General features: G+C 35.1%; 3 protein-coding genes across 3 annotated transcripts; 2 read left to right on the top strand and 1 right to left on the bottom strand.

Annotated features, from left to right (window-relative positions):
- Nucleotides 1-331: 331 nt before the first annotated feature.
- Nucleotides 332-5,673, top strand: LOC108907959 (aspartate--tRNA ligase, cytoplasmic). The gene is made up of 8 exons (XM_018711840.2): nt 332-433; nt 569-719; nt 777-1,035; nt 1,086-1,260; nt 1,468-1,696; nt 1,750-1,984; nt 2,042-2,424; nt 5,362-5,673. The coding sequence occupies exons 2-8, from the start codon at nt 578-580 to the stop codon at nt 5,523-5,525; spliced, it is 1,587 nt and encodes a 528-aa protein (XP_018567356.1). The 5' UTR covers nt 332-433; nt 569-577; the 3' UTR covers nt 5,526-5,673.
- A 413-nt stretch (nt 5,674-6,086) lies between these two features.
- Nucleotides 6,087-7,607, bottom strand: LOC108907937 (snurportin-1). Its single transcript, XM_018711785.2, has one exon. The coding sequence runs from the start codon at nt 7,500-7,502 to the stop codon at nt 6,549-6,551; it is 954 nt and encodes a 317-aa protein (XP_018567301.1). The 5' UTR covers nt 7,503-7,607; the 3' UTR covers nt 6,087-6,548.
- Nucleotides 7,608-9,592: 1,985 nt separating this feature from the next.
- Nucleotides 9,593-16,410, top strand: LOC108907955 (neutral alpha-glucosidase AB). Its single transcript, XM_018711829.2, has 15 exons — nt 9,593-9,808; nt 9,863-9,952; nt 10,006-10,242; nt 10,298-10,474; nt 10,592-10,885; nt 11,336-11,585; nt 11,648-11,975; nt 12,034-12,272; nt 12,326-12,580; nt 12,976-13,225; nt 13,336-13,490; nt 14,780-14,893; nt 14,952-15,064; nt 15,704-15,804; nt 16,096-16,410. Exons 1-15 carry the CDS (start codon nt 9,792-9,794, stop codon nt 16,203-16,205), a joined length of 2,730 nt encoding a protein of 909 aa, XP_018567345.1. The 5' UTR covers nt 9,593-9,791; the 3' UTR covers nt 16,206-16,410.
- Nucleotides 16,411-18,176: the final 1,766 nt, after the last annotated feature.

Below are 18,176 nucleotides of genomic sequence, written 5' to 3'. Positions count from 1 at the left end.
AGTAATAATAAAAGATGCAAATATACTAGGTGCGCACTCAGTGTGTCAATGGAAATCGCCATTAGAGTTACTCTGAACTGATATTAGTTGCTAATAGGTACTATTTTTGTCAAAACGAATGCCCCCCTGGACTGTAGCTTAACGCTTTTGTCAAAATCGTTAAACCAGTTGATTTTGATTCTCTATTTATATTTTTTCAAATAATTCAGTTTTTGTAGGTTAGGTACGTATAAAATTTAACTTATTATTATGTCGATGTGATCGATGTGATTTTCTGAATGCAGCCTGTGGGATTTGTGATGACGTGTTGTTGCAAAGGTTGTTGTTTTGTAATTTTGTATTGTTTAATTCTGTGGTGACGTGCTGATGTGATCAAGTGCACGAACGAACAGTGAATAGTGTACTTTTAGGTTGTGGAAGACCGGAAAAGTTGGTAAGAAAGATTAAAGTTAATTATGTTCTAAATTTTAGGGGTTTATATTTTTTTTGATATATTTTTTCGATTAAATGGAAAATAAATAAATTTAAATGGTCCTTATATAGTAGTGTGTACTGCCTGATTTTTTAGTAAATAAATATGGTTGATAATAAACCCCCAGAAGGTGCAGAGAAAACGGAAAGTAAAAAAGCTTTAAAAAAAGAAGCGAAAAAGGCAGAAAAAGCTCAAAAGAAGGCCGAACATAAAGGATCAAATCAAAAAGAAAATGTAGCGGTAGAAGGTGATGCAATTAGGAATTTATATTAAGTATATTTTTTTTTAAGTATCTTTTTTGCAGAGGATGTTTCAGCAGGGAAATATGGGAATTTACCGCTAATTCAATCGGATCCTAGTTCAATTCAACGTACTTTTACTTATATAAAAGACTTGAATAAGTCATTGGCTGGCAATACAGTATGGGTTCGAGCAAGATTACACACTCAAAGGGCTAGAGGTAAACAGTGTTTCATTGTACTGCGTCAGAGAGAATTTACCGTCCAAGCACTTGTTAATGTATCAGACACTGTGTCTAAATTTATGGTGAAATTTTCCAGCAGGTAATTTTTATAATTTGTTTTGGAAACGTTGATATACTTGAAATTTATAGTATTTCAAAGGAAAGTATTGTGGATTTGGAAGCCAAAGTAGCGGAAGTTCCAAGTGGTGTTGCAGGATGTAGCCAGAGTGACGTTGAACTGGTAGTTTCCCAAATATGGGTAGTTTCAGCATCTGCTCCTCAATTACCTCTCCAAATTGAAGATGCTAGTAGGCCAGAGAAAGAAGTGAGTTTCACGTTTGCATTAACTATTACTTATACAAATATTGCAACAATTAACAAGGAAATAGATTATCGTTACGTAAAAAGTCAAAAGTATAGATTATCGGACTTAAATTATTTTGAGTAAAACTAGGTTGGTCTAAAAACTAATAATATATTTTTAATTTTTACAAGTGTGTAGTGATATTTGAAATTTGATTTTGTCGGGTAGGATGAAGAGGGACTAAATATTCGTGTAAATCAGGATACAAGACTTGACAACAGAATCCTGGACTTGCGAACTCCTACTAATCAAGCTTTATTTAGATTGGAGGCAGGCGTTTGTCGCCTATTTCGTGATATATTAACAAAAAAAGGATTCGTTGAATTTCATTCACCAAAGATTATTCCAGCAGCATCCGAGGGAGGGGCTAATGTATTTACCGTCAGTTATTTCAAAGGTACATACATTAAATGTGTTCTCACTCGTAATATAAACTAATTTAAATTACAGGATCGGCATATTTGGCACAAAGTCCACAGTTGTACAAACAGATGGCTATCGCAGCCGATTTTGAAAAAGTTTTCACTGTGGGTGCCGTTTTTAGAGCGGAAGATTCTAACACCCACAGGCATTTGACCGAATTCACGGGTTTAGATTTAGAAATGGCTTTCCAGTACCATTACCATGAAGTTATGCTTACCATCGGCAATCTATTCACGGAAATTTTTAAAGGATTACGTGATCAGTAAGAACATTTATTCGTGTTTAAAAACTGGCTATTGTTTATTGTTAATTATTTTAGGTACAGTACTGAAATCAATCTGGTTGGCCAACAGTATCCTGCCGAACCATTTACCTTCTTGGACCCACCATTAGTCTTGCAGTATCCCCAAGCTCGGAAGATGCTCGCTGAAGCAGGCGTTGAAATTGGGGAGGAAGAGGACTTAAACACTCCTGCGGAGAAACTATTAGGTCGTCTGATCAAGGCCAAATACGATACCGATTTTTATATCCTTGACAAGTACCCCTTGGCCGTAAGACCGTTTTATACCATGCCTGATCCGCAGAATCCCTCCATTTCTAATTCTTACGATATGTTTATGAGAGGCGAGGAAATTCTTAGCGGGGCTCAACGTATACACGATCCGGTGTTTCTTACGGAGAGGGCCAAGCATCACGGAATAGGTGAGTCTTTTAATTTGTTTTTGTTTGACGTTTATGAATATTCTGTTGGCTATTACCAAAAAAATTTACTATTTGTACCAGTGGACTATCAAAATTTAACTGTCTAATCTAATCTAATCGTCGTATATGACTTCAATACACTTTTGTATGTGCTTGAACCAACTTCGAAACACTTTTTCAATTGCAATAGAGACATGCATTTGAACGCATCAACCGCTTTTTTAGGCGTCGAAAAACATTGATCTCGTAATTTATTTTAATTTAAAAAGTCATTGGATACCAAATCAGGGCTGTATGGCGGACAACTCATCAATTCAACATTTTCAGTTCTCAAAAGGTCCTGGTGGTGAATAATGCGTCTTCAGTAGTTGGTTTCCCTAATTTTTTCAAAAACGGTTGTGTACCATTCAGAATTTACTGTTCGAATTTGCACTAATGGTACAGTTACCATATGTCCGGTAAAAAACAGACAACCTTGTACTTAGAAGTATTTCTTGCAAACAACTTTACTGTTGTTCACTTTTTTACTTTTTGGCTCATACACATAGATAGATCTATGGTTCGTCACCTGTTACGATGTCATAGACATATATTGTAGCACCCCGTTCGCATTTCTTGAACGTTTCCTTCGACCAATCATCACAAACCAATTTTGGACCACCTTAACGAAATTTGTCTGTGGGCGAACTACGGCTAAGATTGAATTCCATATACCACCGATATAGGGTGGTTTTTGGTGGTGCTTCATCGCCAAAAGTCTAATTAAGTTCATCGATGCACTTTTGTTGAGATAATCCATGTTGAAAGTTGTAAAAGATAAACACATTGAAATGTTCATGACTTAATTCCATTTTTTTGGCTGAGAAGAATTTTTCAAGTCGCTGTAAACAACACAAATAACGCCTGTACGTCTAAACGTTCGGAGTAAGTATACCAATAAAAAGTCGAACTTTACGATAGAGAGATCCATTGTGAGATGACTGCGGGATTGTCCGTTCCCACAATATAAAAGGCGACCCTTGTATTTAAGGTGTTTATCTTTCCATATGGGTGTAAAAATTATATTTTTTACATCCTATAAAAATATATGAAAGATTAAATCTTGTATTTCAAGTTTTTAACAGGGTCTTTGTTTCAAAATTGGAGTATTTTATTCATTTAGGGACTTATGCAATTCTTTTTAAGGATAATTTTGAGAAAAACGTATCAGGTTAGGAAAAAACAGTTTCTGTGATTTTTTCCTAATATTTTCCAATTTTCCTGTTTTACCACTAAACCAAATAGTCACACGACATATAGTTTTGTCGCTAAAGACGCACCTTCACCTACATTTTTTTTAAATTTGAGTGTTGTTTTCTCTTAGTAGTTGTACGGCAATTATTGTATAGCTAAATATTTAACTACTGTAAGTACTGAAGGCGATTATGTCTGGCACGAAAGCTGCATAAATTTAAATATTACATTACATACAGGGTGTTTCAGGAGGCGATGTACATACTTCAGTATGTTATTCTACGTTCAATTTTAAGCAAAAATTTTCCTATGAACTTAGGTCTGGAAACGCTTCGTTTAGGAGGATGTCAAATTAAAAAAATTTTTTACATTTTCTTTAATAACTCTCGACTACTTTGAGTTAAATTCACGAAATTTTGTATGCGGAGGCTTCTTGGAACTGAAATTCAAAATTTATGGACGATTGGCTGTATCTCCCAAAGGGCGCCACAAGCGAACATTAGGATCCTTTTAAATCGCTTCAATTTTTTCATGCCATACACCAGTATGTTATCTTTTCTACTTAAGAAATGTACACCTTATTGAAGTGTCTAGTAGCAGCCGTTTCCGTTAAAAACTCGTCTAAAAATGATGACGCATGCAAACTATGTATTAGAGTGCTAATTATGTATCAGCTTCGTCAGTAAAAGACATCATTGGAACTAGTTGACGATTAGCGTTGATCTATTCATAAAATTCTAATCTTCTGGCATGATCTCTTGGTTGAAAATTTTGTACGTTTTGAATGTGGAAGGGATACAAATCTTGTTTGCATTATGCGTAAAGATGCATTTTTTAAATTTAAATACAAACAAATTTGCAAAACAAAAACTGTTCATTTTTTGTCACTTTTAATTAAATGTCAACTATCTGATGGGAGCCTACTTGAAAATCTTACTTTTATTTATTTCCGTGATCAGAACTTGTCAATAAGAAAAGTTTTCAATGGAAACGGCTGCGAAATGACATACACCGTGGCACAAAAAAGTTGAAACGATTTAAAAGGCTCCTAATGGTCGCTTGTGGCGTCCTCTGGGAGATGCAGCCAATCGTCCATAAAATTTGAATTTTCCGTCCCAAGAAAATTCCGCATACAAAATTTCATGAATTTAACTATTTTTTTTAATTTGACATCCTGTATATCCTAAACAAAGCGTTTCCAGACCTAAGTTCATAGTAAATTTTTTGCTTAAAATTGAACGTAGAATAACATACTGAAGTATGTACATCTCCTAAAACATTCAGTATATAATTATTTTTAAACGTTTTGATATTACTTTTTCTTAAACTGCTTAAATAAAACTCTAATAATGTACATCCAAATTATGTAATACTTGTTTTTATTCCACATTTTAAAGGAGAATAAATACTTATTGAAAAAATGCACAGATATCTAATCTTAGCACAAAATATAAAAGATAAAACAAAAATCTTTCTGCTTTCTTGCATCATACCCTCTCACAAAGCCACTTGCGAATATATCACATTCTTATGTTCTCTAAAGAGGCACCGTCACATGATTTTACAGAGGCATAGGGCAATTACTTTGTCCTTGTGATCATAAAATTTAGGTGCAAACATATTTAGCATTGCGACATCTACACCATTTTGGCACTTTGCATTCTTAAATTAATTGCGTAAAATAATGTTAACGTCATATTGCAGATGTTTCTAAGATAGCTTCGTACATAGACTCCTTCAAATATGGCTGTCCCCCTCACGCTGGAGGTGGCATAGGGCTAGAGAGGGTAGTTATGTTGTACTTGGGACTGGACAACATCAGAAAGACCTCGATGTTCCCACGTGATCCGAAACGTGTGACACCTTAAATGATGGCCATGTATCAACTTGTAATGTTTTTAACTAACCATTTTATTGTTTTTGAGTGAAGTATTTGATTTACCAATTTTGTATTCTTATACAAGTGTGAAATGTTAATAAAAAGTTTGAAGAGTAAGTAAACATTGTGGGGAAATTTTTTTTTGTTTAAATGTCTATCATAATTTAGAGTAACGAGGATTTCAAAACAAAACAAGCTCAGTATTTTGCCGTAATAGTCGCCATAGAACCTGATATTCGCTTTTCATGTCCAATTAATCAGTTGATCCATGGAAACACGTGAAACAAATGAACCACGACGAATCTGAGGTGTGTTATTTCTTGCAATTTGTTGTCATAATTTCGGAAAACAAATGCAAAGTACTTGCAGTAGGCCTACTTGACCCAAGTCAATCAATAAACAGCCTGTGTAAGAAACGGCCCGTTTTGTATTATACAAATATAAAATATTATGTAAAAAATTTGAAATGTAAAATTTGTATAATGCACTTGTGAGGTAATTTTAAAAACTATTCTTGATTAAAATATTTATTACAAATATACACATTTAATTACATTATCTTAGCTACACAAAAACAAACACAAACATCACATAAAATTGTAAATAAATAAAAAAACTAATTTATGAATTTCATATACAAGGTGTCAGAAAAGTTGGGACACCCCGAACAGAATCCTGGAACCAAAATTTTGACCAACTTGGCAATATACAGTCAATATTTTTTAATGGCACTTCAATATTATTTTGGTCAAAATTTATTACATGGCATTCATTTAAATGTCATATTTTCAGGGCTGTGCCCTATTGGTCAATGTACATATTTTTTAAAACAAAATTATTTTTTAAAGAATTTTCTAACAAAATTTTTACAACAGTTGCAGATTTCGAGTAAAACGGATATATTTTCAGCATTGAATGTGTTGAAATCATCTGTCTCTTAAGTCATCTGATTTTGTGATCAGTGTCGAAGATCTTCAGGGACACCCACACAATATACATTCAGTTGAATTCATTACTGAGTCTCCATTTGCGAATTAGTCTTGTGTTGTTTCGAGTTATATCTTAATTTTTTTCTCTTACTCAAGTTTTCAAGGTACGTTTCCATGCAAACGTAGTCTTTGGGCCTTCTAAACATATTTTCTGGTGAAACGTCTATGTGCAATTTTTCAGGTAACATGTAGGAGGCTAACCAAGCTACCAGTGGTGTATAACCGAAGGTATAGTTAGATTCTTTGTGGTAAAAAACCACACCGTCATACGGATACTTCTGTTCTCCAACGGATAAAAGTGTAAACATTTTGTCTTGGATTAGTGATCTATGAGCTGGTAAAACTTCTAATAGCGAGAAATTATATTTTTTGTAGTTTAGTAATGATGGACTTTCATTAAATTTGGTTTTTAACCAAAAAAATCTAAAACTTGCCTCACTATCTAACATAGACATCGAATTCCAAAACAAACAGTCCAGGACAAATATTGTTTTAGTAGATCTATTAAATATGCAGTCTAAAATCGTAATTCCTCCACGACTTTCGATCCCTCCTCCGCCAGGGAAATTACTTTGTATATTTAAAATAATCCTACCTTCTGTGGATACTATTGTTTTATTATTTTGAGCAATAAATAATACTCGGAAACCTTGGGGACATAATTTAGCTAACCAGTTTTCTTCTAGATCATCTGGGATATCAGTGAACCATTCAGACTGCATTAATTTATATTTAATTTTCTTCCTCGGTTGCTCTAATTCATCACATTCCATTTGTTCCTCTTGTAGATGTAATTCACTAAGAAAATCTTCACATAAATTCCTATTGCTATCTGTAACTTCATGCCTTTTTTGTTTTTGGTCTTCAAGAAATTTCTCTCTTCTTTGCTGTTGGGACAGTTCTACATTTTTGCCTTTATATTTATACAAACTTGTAAAGGACCATGCTTCCATGGATTGTTCTACCGATTCGCCCATTTTTATAAAGAAAATTTCAACGATATTTGAAAATTAGAATGAATAAAAATCATAGACGTCAAGGTTTATAATCAAAATACAACTTCATTTTATACAGGTAAATAAATGAGGTTAGAACTGAATCACAAACAAAGCATAAACCATAAACTGAATTGAACCACAGAACATGTTTTGTGGTTAGATTGAACCATAAATTATAGAAGTATGGATTAAACACATTGCATATGGCGATTTCCATTGACACATTGAGTACGCACCGAGTGTATTTCCATCTTTTATTATCACTGTAGATAATACAGGATGGATATACACTGAATGCGCACTCAGTGTATCAATGGATATCGCTAATAAATTACTTATAGCGATTTCCATTGAGAAAACTGGTGTACACTGAGTGCACCATTGACGTTCCATTGGTCAAGTCGGTGCAAATTTTCAAATTCTATTGGACAACTAGAACAACAGTCAGTGCAAGAAAAAATGGCGGTAAATATGGACAAAGTTGTTGCTCCATTATCAAGTAGTGATGATGATGAAATGTATGTTATACCAGTTATACGCAAACAACTGAAAAAAGTGGATGGATTCATTGAAAATGTCATCTACAAACTTAAATAAGTGAACCGTTTTGTCTACAGAAATACACAAAGTAACTTCCTCGTGGTTTATTTTAAATTTCAAATTTAATTCTTGGTTCATTGTAATTACCTTCTTTGAAAAACTTCAACTGGTGAACTGTTACTTTGACTGAATAAAAATCAAAACATAAACACAACCTGTAAATGTTGGAAACCCACGCAAAAATTGTCATTCCATTGTGATTGCACCACAGCATATTTCTCATACAACCAGTGGAGTGTCAGTGCTGCCCGAGTGCAGCCCCAGTTTTCCCCAATGGAAATCGCTATTAGAATGAAATGCACAGAACATCTGAGCGGAATCTTTTTGGTATTGGACATACGGGACTAGTTGGTTCCTCTAATTGTTGAAATTGTTCACACTGGAGCTTTACGAAAATGAACTCGTAAGAATAACAGGCACGGCACAAAGCTAACAACTTGATTATCTACAAAGAATTTTCGTAAACCCCTAGTTTTAGGGGAAGTTATGGTAGTTTATAATAGCATTGTTTTTAGTACCGAGATTTGTTTTATAAGGCACGCCATCGCCATCACTGAGTTTTCATAAAAGTTTCAGTGCCGTCGGTGAGAGAACCATGAACTATTTTTATATTTTTCCTTTTAAAACGCTTTAGAATTATGCAAATCAGGTTAGGTTAAATAAAAATGTTCACATGTATTGAACAGTTTATTTTACGTAACCCAATATTTTGATCTAACCAAACCGACATTTTGGGACAAATGACAAAATTTGGTAGTAGTACTTTTATTACAAAGTCGACGTGATTTAGTTAATAATAACCCTGGGTGACCACCCCAACGACATCCCCCCCCCCCCCCCCGCTAACCTTTTCTGTTTCAGAGACAGCCAGGATCAAGAAACGAAGACAACGACACACACACATATACACCCCCCATACCCTCCTTACCCCTCCCCTCCCGCGCTAGCCTAAGGGCCACCTTAGCAAAGCGCATCCCAGGCTGCATAGCCGCACTACCCTACCCAACCATACCACACATAAACATGACACTACCCCCGGGGTTTACACAGACGAGCCGGCGAAGCAAGAAGAGCGCCAGAAGAAAGGGCCCTAGCCGGCGGGGCCCAGCCAGGACAAAAGGAGGTCCCACAAAGCGCCTACACCGGCCGCATTTGCGGTCGGGGTAGACGACGGATGGGGCCCACCTACGAAGGCTGTCCAGGCCTACACGAGATGAGGCAGGATAAAGAGGGATAATCCCCCTCGATCCCAAATCATTGAGGCCAATTTCTAGCCATGGAATAATGGCGCGAGTTAATAATAATGATGGAGGTATGAAAAGAGTTACAGCGCTCCTGGTGGTTGCGTCGGGAAACATGACTAGGGAAATCCACGGCTCATTTATTCTTATGTTCTTTGTCTAAGGTCTTAGTTCTAAAAATTCTTGTTTTTGTCAGTTTCTTTTACTTGTCAAGTCGGTTGCCGGTTAAGCCGGTTTATCTTTATCATTTTCCGGTGCTTCCACTTCAGTGCCGGCTGTTTTGCACATGTCAGTAATCATAATCTGAAAACTGACGTGGATTTTAAGTTTTCATGTTGAATGTCTTAAGATTTGGGAAGTGGAAGGAAAAAACAAATATAAAAGAATATATATTTTTTTAATTTCTAATACATCGCCATTCGCCAATATGGCTTCGAATTCATGGTAAGCTTCCAAGAAAACATTAAGTAATCCTTTTTCCTAAATAATGTTTTTTAGGTTCACTCTTTTCTTGCTGGTTTTTGTATTATCAGTATTTGCAGTAGATAAAAATAATTTTAAAACTTGCGAGCAAAGTAGTTTTTGCAGGTAAATATATTTTTTAAAAACAATAAATAGTATTAATTTTAAATTTCTGTTAGACGGTTAAGGGGTATTACAGAAGGTGAAAGCAAATATATGTTGGACCTGGAAACTCTTCAAGTTGGCGAAGACACGATTGAAGCCAAATTAATAAATGTAGAAGCAGATATTCCTTTTAAATTTTCACTTACAGCCATATCTGGCAATATATTTCGGTTGCAAGTAGATGAAGTTAGTCCATTGTATCCTAGATATCGCCCCCAAAATGCTTTGAAGGGGGAACCTCAAGTTACTAAGTAAGTGTTCAGTTTTTTGTAATAATTAGGCAATTACAAAATAATATATTTTTAGACTGGAAGTTTTAGACCGGAACAAAGAAAGTATAACAGTACGTTCAGGTAATAATAAGGTAGCAGTTTATTCAAAACCTTTTAAGTTGGAATTCTTTGAAAAAGAGCAGTTGGTGAGTGTTGTGAATGGTAGAGGACTATTCAAATTTGAACATTATAGAAGCAAACCGAAGGAAAAGTAAGTAGTTAAAATTAATCTTATCACAAAGCTTATCATAATCTTGCGTATCTTATTTTGAAATATATGTTTATATAGTGATGTGTAGTTATCTTTATAAAACGTATAATTTTTAAGTGATGAAGAAGGTGAAGCACAACAAACAGATGAAGATCCGGGCGCATGGGAGGAGAATTTCAAGTCGCATCACGATAGCAAACCACGAGGACCTTCGGCGGTAGGTGTTGATGTTGCGTTTCCCGGTGCTATTCGTATATATGGACTCCCTGAACATGCTGACAGCCTTGCTCTAAGAACTACAGGTTCGGGTGGTTTGGAACCTTACAGGTTATATAATTTGGATGTATTTGAGTATGAGATGGACTCTACTATGGCACTTTATGGAGCTGTTCCTGTTGTATATGCACACTCGTAAGTTTTTTACATATTTTTTTGTATCAAAATATTCAATTTGAAGATTTAAAAAAATTTGTTTCTCGCCAAGTTCATTTCATGGAACAAAAATAAAAGTATAGCATTCAATTTGGACGGAACTGTTTTATTTAATTATTTATTCTTGAGAAATATTTATGTTCGGAACAAATTCCCATTGCTTTTTGGTGTGAATAAAAAAGATAAATGTAGCAATTATAATAATATTACTTTTATTTGTTCAACACCCACTGCGATTTCTACAATACTAGACAGTGTGTAACAGGTGTAATTTTGCCGTCTCGACTGCCGAGACGCTAAAAACCATTGTCATCACTCTTACTGAAATCATTAGATATTATTTCAGAAAATATATCCACAATAATAATTTCCTGAACAGCAGAACACCCCACTTCTTGAAAAATACATTCATTGGCTTCTTTATTTTAGGCCAAAAGGCACAGTCGGAGTTTTCTGGCACAATTCCGCTGAAACGTGGGTCGATATCAAAAATAGCAAGGATGGCAATGTAATGTCATCGATAGTAAATTTAGTGTCAGGCACTAAAACTGATAACAGTGTCGAAGCTCATTTTATGAGCGAAAGCGGTGTCATTGACATGTTTGTTCTTATGGGTCCTAAACCGAAAGACGCCATTAGGCAGTATGCTTCTCTTACTGGGGTTGCTCCTTTACCACAGGTATATAATTATTAAGATCAATTTTTGGGGTGTTGTCAATAAAAGAATCCCTAATTTTTTAGTTCTACACATTGGGTTATCATCAGTGTCGTTGGAATTACAATGACGAAGATGACGTGACCAATGTAGTGGAAAACTTCGATGCTCACGATTTGCCCGTCGATGTAATGTGGTTAGATATTGAGTACACGGATGGTAAAAAATATTTCACTTGGGATCCCATAAAGTTTGCCCATCCGGACGTAATGATTAATAACTTAACTGCTACTGGGAGGAAACTTGTAATAATTATCGATCCTCATATTAAAAGGGAGGCTGGTTATTTCTTACACGAAGACGCACTAGCCAATGATTATTATGTAAAAAATAAAGATGGAAGTGTTTATGAGGGTAAACAATTTACGTTTATCAAATTGTCTTCGAAGCTGACGTAACTTTGATATTTCAGGTTGGTGTTGGCCTGGATCAAGCAGTTATTTAGATTTTTATGACCCGAAAACGGTCGATTACTACAAGGGCTTGTACGCTTTAGATAAGTTCAAAGGTACCACGCACGACGTGTACATATGGAACGACATGAACGAACCCTCGGTATTTAACGGCCCAGAGGTTACGATGCCCAAAGATTGCGTACACTTTGGCGGGCTAGAACACAGGGAGGTTCACAACGAATTTGCCCTAAAACAGGTACGAACGAAATGAAATATAATGATGCTTTACTCGAATGTCACATTTTTCAGGTCATTCCAACGTACGAAGGTTTGATTCAAAGGTCTAACCACAGGAGACCCTTCATTCTTTCAAGAGGTCACTTTTCCGGTTCGCAGAGATACGTCACGATTTGGACGGGGGATAACGCAGCTGAGTGGTCTCATTTGGCGGCCAGTTTTCCCATGTGTCTTTCGGAGGCTATTGGCGGTATAAGCTTTTGCGGTGCCGATATTGGGGGTTTCTTCAATAATCCGGACACTGAGTTGCTTCAAAGATGGTATCAGGTCAGAATTGTTATTTTTCTGTTTAAGAGTATTATTTGAACATGTACAGGCTGGGATAATTTGCAAACTTTTGGGGAGTTTCTCGTATTTCGTTTCTCGTGATATATAAAAAGTAGTTCAAACGTATCGGGCTCTAATTTGGAGAAAAATTGGTTGGTAAAAATTGAACCATTAGTTTTTTGTAATGTTGAGTAACGTTTTTTAAAGTATGTAGAAGAATGGTGGAAAAACAACGAAAAATAAACAAGGCAAAAATTTAAACTAAAAAAACCTACAATAAATGAGAATTTTCACAACACTCCATAGTTATTTAATATTTAAATAACATACATTGAAATTTTATTATGGAATATCATAATAGATTGTGAATTTGTAAACGCCTTTATTTGTTGTAGGCCGGTATATGGTTGCCGTTCTACAGAGCCCATGCCCACATTGACACCAGACGCAGGGAACCGTACTTATTCAATGAAGACGTGCGTAACAGAATTAGAACAGCTCTACGATTAAGATACGCTCACCTTCCGCTGTGGTACACACTGTTCTGGGAGCACGAAATTACCGGCGATCCCGTCATAAGGCCGCTTTTCTATCAGTATCCCGACGACGCGAATGTGGTTGATATCGACAAGGAACTTCTCGTAGGTAAGAAATAACAGCCAATTTTGTCCGTGTAATACCATCAGAATTTTTTTTTTTTCTAATATGAAAGTTGTGATTGATTTCTTGTTCCGATATAAATTTTTTTGTGTTAGGATCTTCCATTTTGGCGTTAGTTATATCAGAACCGGGAATTTCCACGACTAACGTGTACTTGCCAGGAGGATTCTCCGAATATTGGTACGATATTGAAGACTTCAAGCTTTATCCGGGAACTGGAGTCTATAACCTGCCGGCGTCACTCGATAAGGTAAATTGTCTGTTTTGTTTTATTTGTAAATCGTAGCAAAATTCTCGAGAATTTGTTTTTGGTGAATAGTCCCAAAACGAATGAGAATAAATCGATATCATGAGCGATTATTTTTTCTTGTTTTGTCCTATTTGCTACCAAAGTTTCTACGTTCTCTCATAAATTGTATATACAGGGTGTTAATTAAGTATATTGACAAACTTGATTCGAATTGTATTATGGTGTTTACGTAGTTGTATAATTGCCCCACGTTGGGCGCCACGTCGTAGATTTGTGTTATTTTCAACATTCATGAATTTTTTTTTATTTTGGAATGTGCTTCTAAAAATTTCGTTGTTGTGGCTCGTTAGCCTCGAAATCTATACTAATATACTATGAAGTCGCTTAACTAAGTCCTCAGACGATCGATGTTGATGACTGCCCGTTTTCGCTTTCCGTGAATTTATTAATTTATGTGATCTCAATTCTCTTTGTTGTATTTCCCAAGTAGGAAGTACGATATTTAAACGTAATGAAAATTACACTGCAAATTCTTTTTGTTTGCCTCCACAATAAAAATTGCAGAGTGCTAGCAAATTCTTTTTAAAAATAAAACTGGGGTTGCTGTCGAACTCTTTTCGTGAACGTTTTGTTGAAGTTGTGCCCCAACAACTGATCGCCTGGTTTTCTTTAATTCTGAAATAGAATAGAAGCGAAATTTTCGTAGTGACGCCCTATGCTTGCACATTGAAGATTCGAACAACACTGGCTTGAAGTAAAATAAAGCTGAAAATGTTCCGTTACGGTGCACGATACTTCCCCATTGAGGTTCCGAAGCTAACTGACTTAATATAAAATAAAATAAAGCTGAAAATGTTCCATTACGATGTACAATGCTTTCCCGTCGAGGTTCCAAAGCTAATTGACTTGGTATAAAATCAAATAAAGCTGAATACTTTCCGTTGCAATCTAGTACACTTCTCTGTCGAGATTCCGAAGATAACTGACCTTAAACGTAAAATAAAATAAACTGAAAATATCTGTTCTGACGTGTGATCTATTGCTGTTGAAGATTCGGAGCTCACTGACTTGAATAGCGAAATCCAATGACTTTTATAGCAAATTTTGCACATACACTTTATGGGCGTGGTGTCGCAGAAAGAAAATTTTTTTTGTAATTTTGTAGAAGATTCTCCTTCTCATGTCGAGGAAATGGCCTTCAAAATTTGAAAATGTTTTCGGAGAACAAAAGAGAATGATCTAGGTCTCACTTAAGTATAAGTCGTAACCGATAATTGCAATTTTTTCAGAATATTGCATTCTACCGTGGTGGTAGTATTATACCAAGAAAAGACAGACCTAGGAGGGCAGCGTCTTTAATGCACAACGATCCGTTTTCACTGTACGTGGCACTGGATAGCAAGGTTTGTACTATAGGAATTTTATCACTGTTATCTTTAATCGTTATTACTTTTTTTACAGAAATCTGCTTCGGGTACACTTTACTTGGACGATTACCAGAGTTTCGAGTACAAGAATAATAAGAAATATTTGTACATCCACTTTGATTTCAAAGAGAACACTTTAACAAGCAAGTAAGTGATGTATATTCTTTTTTTAAATGATTCTTGAAATTTTTTAAAACATGATGATTTATGGATTTCGGTGTAATTGTTATTGTTTGATTTTCACGGTCTTCCCTCCTTGCATGTCAAATTCTTCGTATCGGGAGCAGTTAGTCTCAGGCGATAGTGTTTCCTGGTTTTTCATAAAACTAATGGAATTTTCAATGTATCTTACGTATTTCATCCATGTATCCACCTTCGAATAAAATTTTTACGCACTCGCTGGAAAACACCTCAAGAAAAGGAAATAGTGGTACGCAAGAAACACCCAGACATGGTCCAATTCCAGATACCAACTGAATTGCATATTGCTTGACGGCTTAGTACCTTGTGTTATCCGCCGCGCCTTTGTCACATTGCTCCATATGAATTTTATCGAATTTTAAATTTATTACAATGCTAATGATTTTTTAGAATTAAGCATAAAGAAGTTCAAAAAAGTGATAAACACTGTATTTTATGGTATTCTACGCACGTAGTTATGTCAAAATTCCTTAATTAATCGAACTTTTGTACGTCAAGTTACTTCTTTTTAATTTTATTCATTTGGAAAATTTATTGGTTCCTTTCAGTTCCACTGCCTTATTTTATCGTCTTATTTTATTTCAGGTTGATCGATAAGACTGATTATCCTACTAAAGAGTGGATCGAAAGAGTGGTGATTTTGGGTCCACCAAGTGGCATAAAGGGCGCTAAACTCACTAGTAAAAGTAAGTATTACCGATTACCATGCCAATACTTATGCCAATGTCATAACAAACGTCATTCATGATCGGTGTGTAAAAAAAAAGTGAGAATGAGCAGAGTTTTCCATAAAAAAAAAGAAAATAGGTTCATATTGATGAATGTGTGCAAATGTTTTGTTTCTGTGAAACAGGGTGTTAAGTTTTCTTAAAAAAAAAACTCATATTGTTTACATCTTCCAAACGGTTTGCCCACTAATTCAGGGGCGTGGATGGTGGCATATGCAGTGATAAATATTTACATATTTTGTGTTTCAGGTTTAGGTACTGTTGAGTTAGAAACATCCTATGATGGCGAAGAGAGAACTCTTACCGTTCGCAAACCCGGCGTTTCCGTCAGAGAGCCATTTAGTATTAAACTTTATTAACTTATTGCAACTAGGAATAATAGTGCAGCAATAGGACTAGAAACGTTTTACCTCAGCGGTTCTTGAAGACATCTTGTGATTTTTTCCTGCTTTTTAGTTTTTTTTTATGATACTTGTAATACGTAGATATTTTACAATTTTTAAATTAGGGATGGACGGTAAGTGGAAGGTAATTTTGGAATGAATAATAAACGATTGATAGGAATTTTTATTAGTTTCAATCTATACAAGATTTTCCTAATTTAATATATATTTTTTTGTAATAGAATGTATAAAACATTTTTTTTAAATAACTTTTTCCAAAAATCTTAGAACTTATGAAAAAACTGCTACACGAAGATTGAGACAATTTTAAGTTATGCCCTCCTTTGTCAAGTACAATAAACAAAAACAGTTAATAACATTTTTATGGTGCTCAAATTGTTGTGATAGTTCATACCTATGACAATAATGGATTAGCTGGCATGATATTAATTTACGGGGAACGTTGACAAAATGCTGTACCAGCATTGCATTTGTTTGCGATGGTTTTTCTAATCAGGCTTACCCCTTTCCTTGGGGATTTCAAAAAATGAATTAAAGAGCCAGGAAGGCCTGTAATGTATAGAAGCATGGAAGACATGTAGAAAAACTGAGGTCTCGAAATGTTCAATCTATATAGGGTGATTTTCTAACTTTGTATTTTTTTTGTAGCAGTACGTGAAACTAAAAGAGAGAAAACAATTTATTAAGTAACTTTTTTCGGGAAACTCAAAAATTAGTCAGAAATGGCCCTATGAACCTTAAAACAGTCGTCCTTTGTTGAGTGCAATAAACGAAAACAGCTAATAACGTTTTTATGGTGCCCAAATACAACAGTTTACGCTTATAATAATGAACCGGCGGACATGATATTAACTTACGGGGAGCGTTGACAAAATGCTGTATCAGCATTGCATTTGTTTGTGATAATTTTTCTAACCATACTTACCCCTTTCCTTGGGGATTTCAAGAAGTGATTTAAAGGGCTAGGAATGCCTGTAATGTATGGAAGCATCGTGAAGGACAGGTAGAAGGACTGAGATCTAGAAATGTTCAGTCTATATACAGTAATTTCTAACTTTGTATTTTTTTGTAGCAGTACGTGAAACTAAAAGAGAGAAAACAATTTAGTAAGTAATTTTTTTCCGGGAAACTGAAAAATTATTCGGAAACGGCCCTATGAAGGAACAGTCGTCCTTTTGTCGAGTACAATAAACGAAATCAGCTAATAACGTTTTTATCCTGCCCAAATACATGATCATAACAATAATAATGTGCCAGCAGACATGATACTTGATGACTTACGGGGAGTGTTGACAAAATGTTCCATCAGCATTGCATTTGTTCGCGATTGATATCCTAACCAAGTTTTTTTTTCCTCGGAGATTTCAATTATTCAAAGGGCTAGGAACACTGGTAAGCATTGTGGAAGACACAGAAGGACTGAATTCGGTGTAGGGAACAAATTTTGGTTTTAGCACACGAAATTCAGTGACAAGCACGTGCGAGATTGCTTTTCAGGTTTCGACGAAGACAAGTGAAAGTTTGGAAAAGGAGTTATAAATATAAACAAATTTTACGAATAAAAGATTTACAGACGTCTAAAAAGTAACCGAAAATGAAAACTTTGTGCGTGGTATATTTTAAACGAATCAAAATTAAATTTTCCTGGAAAATGAATTTCTTAACTATTTTTTGCCTCTTTTAAGGAAGTGTCAAAATTTATCCACCCTATACAAGGCTTCAAAAATTCGCTAAGGTAAGTTATCTGGAAATAATATTTAAAATTAAATTACATAAGACCATATTTTTCATTAATATTGGAGAAATTGCTTTTTAACATAAAATTCTTTTGTCAACAAATACNGGTCCCATTCAATAATTCATCAACTTTGATTTTATATTCTATACGCAAAATTTTCGATATACAGCGTTTGGTTTCTCTTTTCA

The sequence above is a fragment of the Anoplophora glabripennis genome, unplaced genomic scaffold (genome assembly GCF_000390285.2).
Source record: "Anoplophora glabripennis isolate ALB-LARVAE unplaced genomic scaffold, Agla_2.0 scaffold78, whole genome shotgun sequence".
NCBI classification, from domain to species: domain Eukaryota; kingdom Metazoa; phylum Arthropoda; class Insecta; order Coleoptera; family Cerambycidae; genus Anoplophora; species Anoplophora glabripennis.
The sequence above is the reverse complement of the archived record's forward strand: the minus strand, read 5'-3'. Positions and strand labels throughout refer to the sequence as shown.

Bases quoted from the DNA above. Each gene is read 5' to 3' on its own strand.
- LOC108907959 (XM_018711840.2), top strand. From the start codon at position 578: ATGGTTGATAATAAACCCCCAGAAGGTGCAGAGAAAACGGAAAGTAAA. The intron at 720-776 runs GTGATGCAATTA...TCTTTTTTGCAG, and splicing joins AGAAAATGTAGCGGTAGAAG to AGGATGTTTCAGCAGGGAAA. The intron at 1,697-1,749 runs GTACATACATTA...TTTAAATTACAG, and splicing joins TACCGTCAGTTATTTCAAAG to GATCGGCATATTTGGCACAA.
- LOC108907955 (XM_018711829.2), top strand. The intron at 9,953-10,005 runs GTAAATATATTT...AATTTCTGTTAG, and splicing joins GAGCAAAGTAGTTTTTGCAG to ACGGTTAAGGGGTATTACAG. The intron at 12,581-12,975 runs GTCAGAATTGTT...TATTTGTTGTAG, and splicing joins TGCTTCAAAGATGGTATCAG to GCCGGTATATGGTTGCCGTT.
- LOC108907937 (XM_018711785.2), bottom strand. From the start codon at position 7,502: ATGGGCGAATCGGTAGAACAATCCATGGAAGCATGGTCCTTTACAAGT.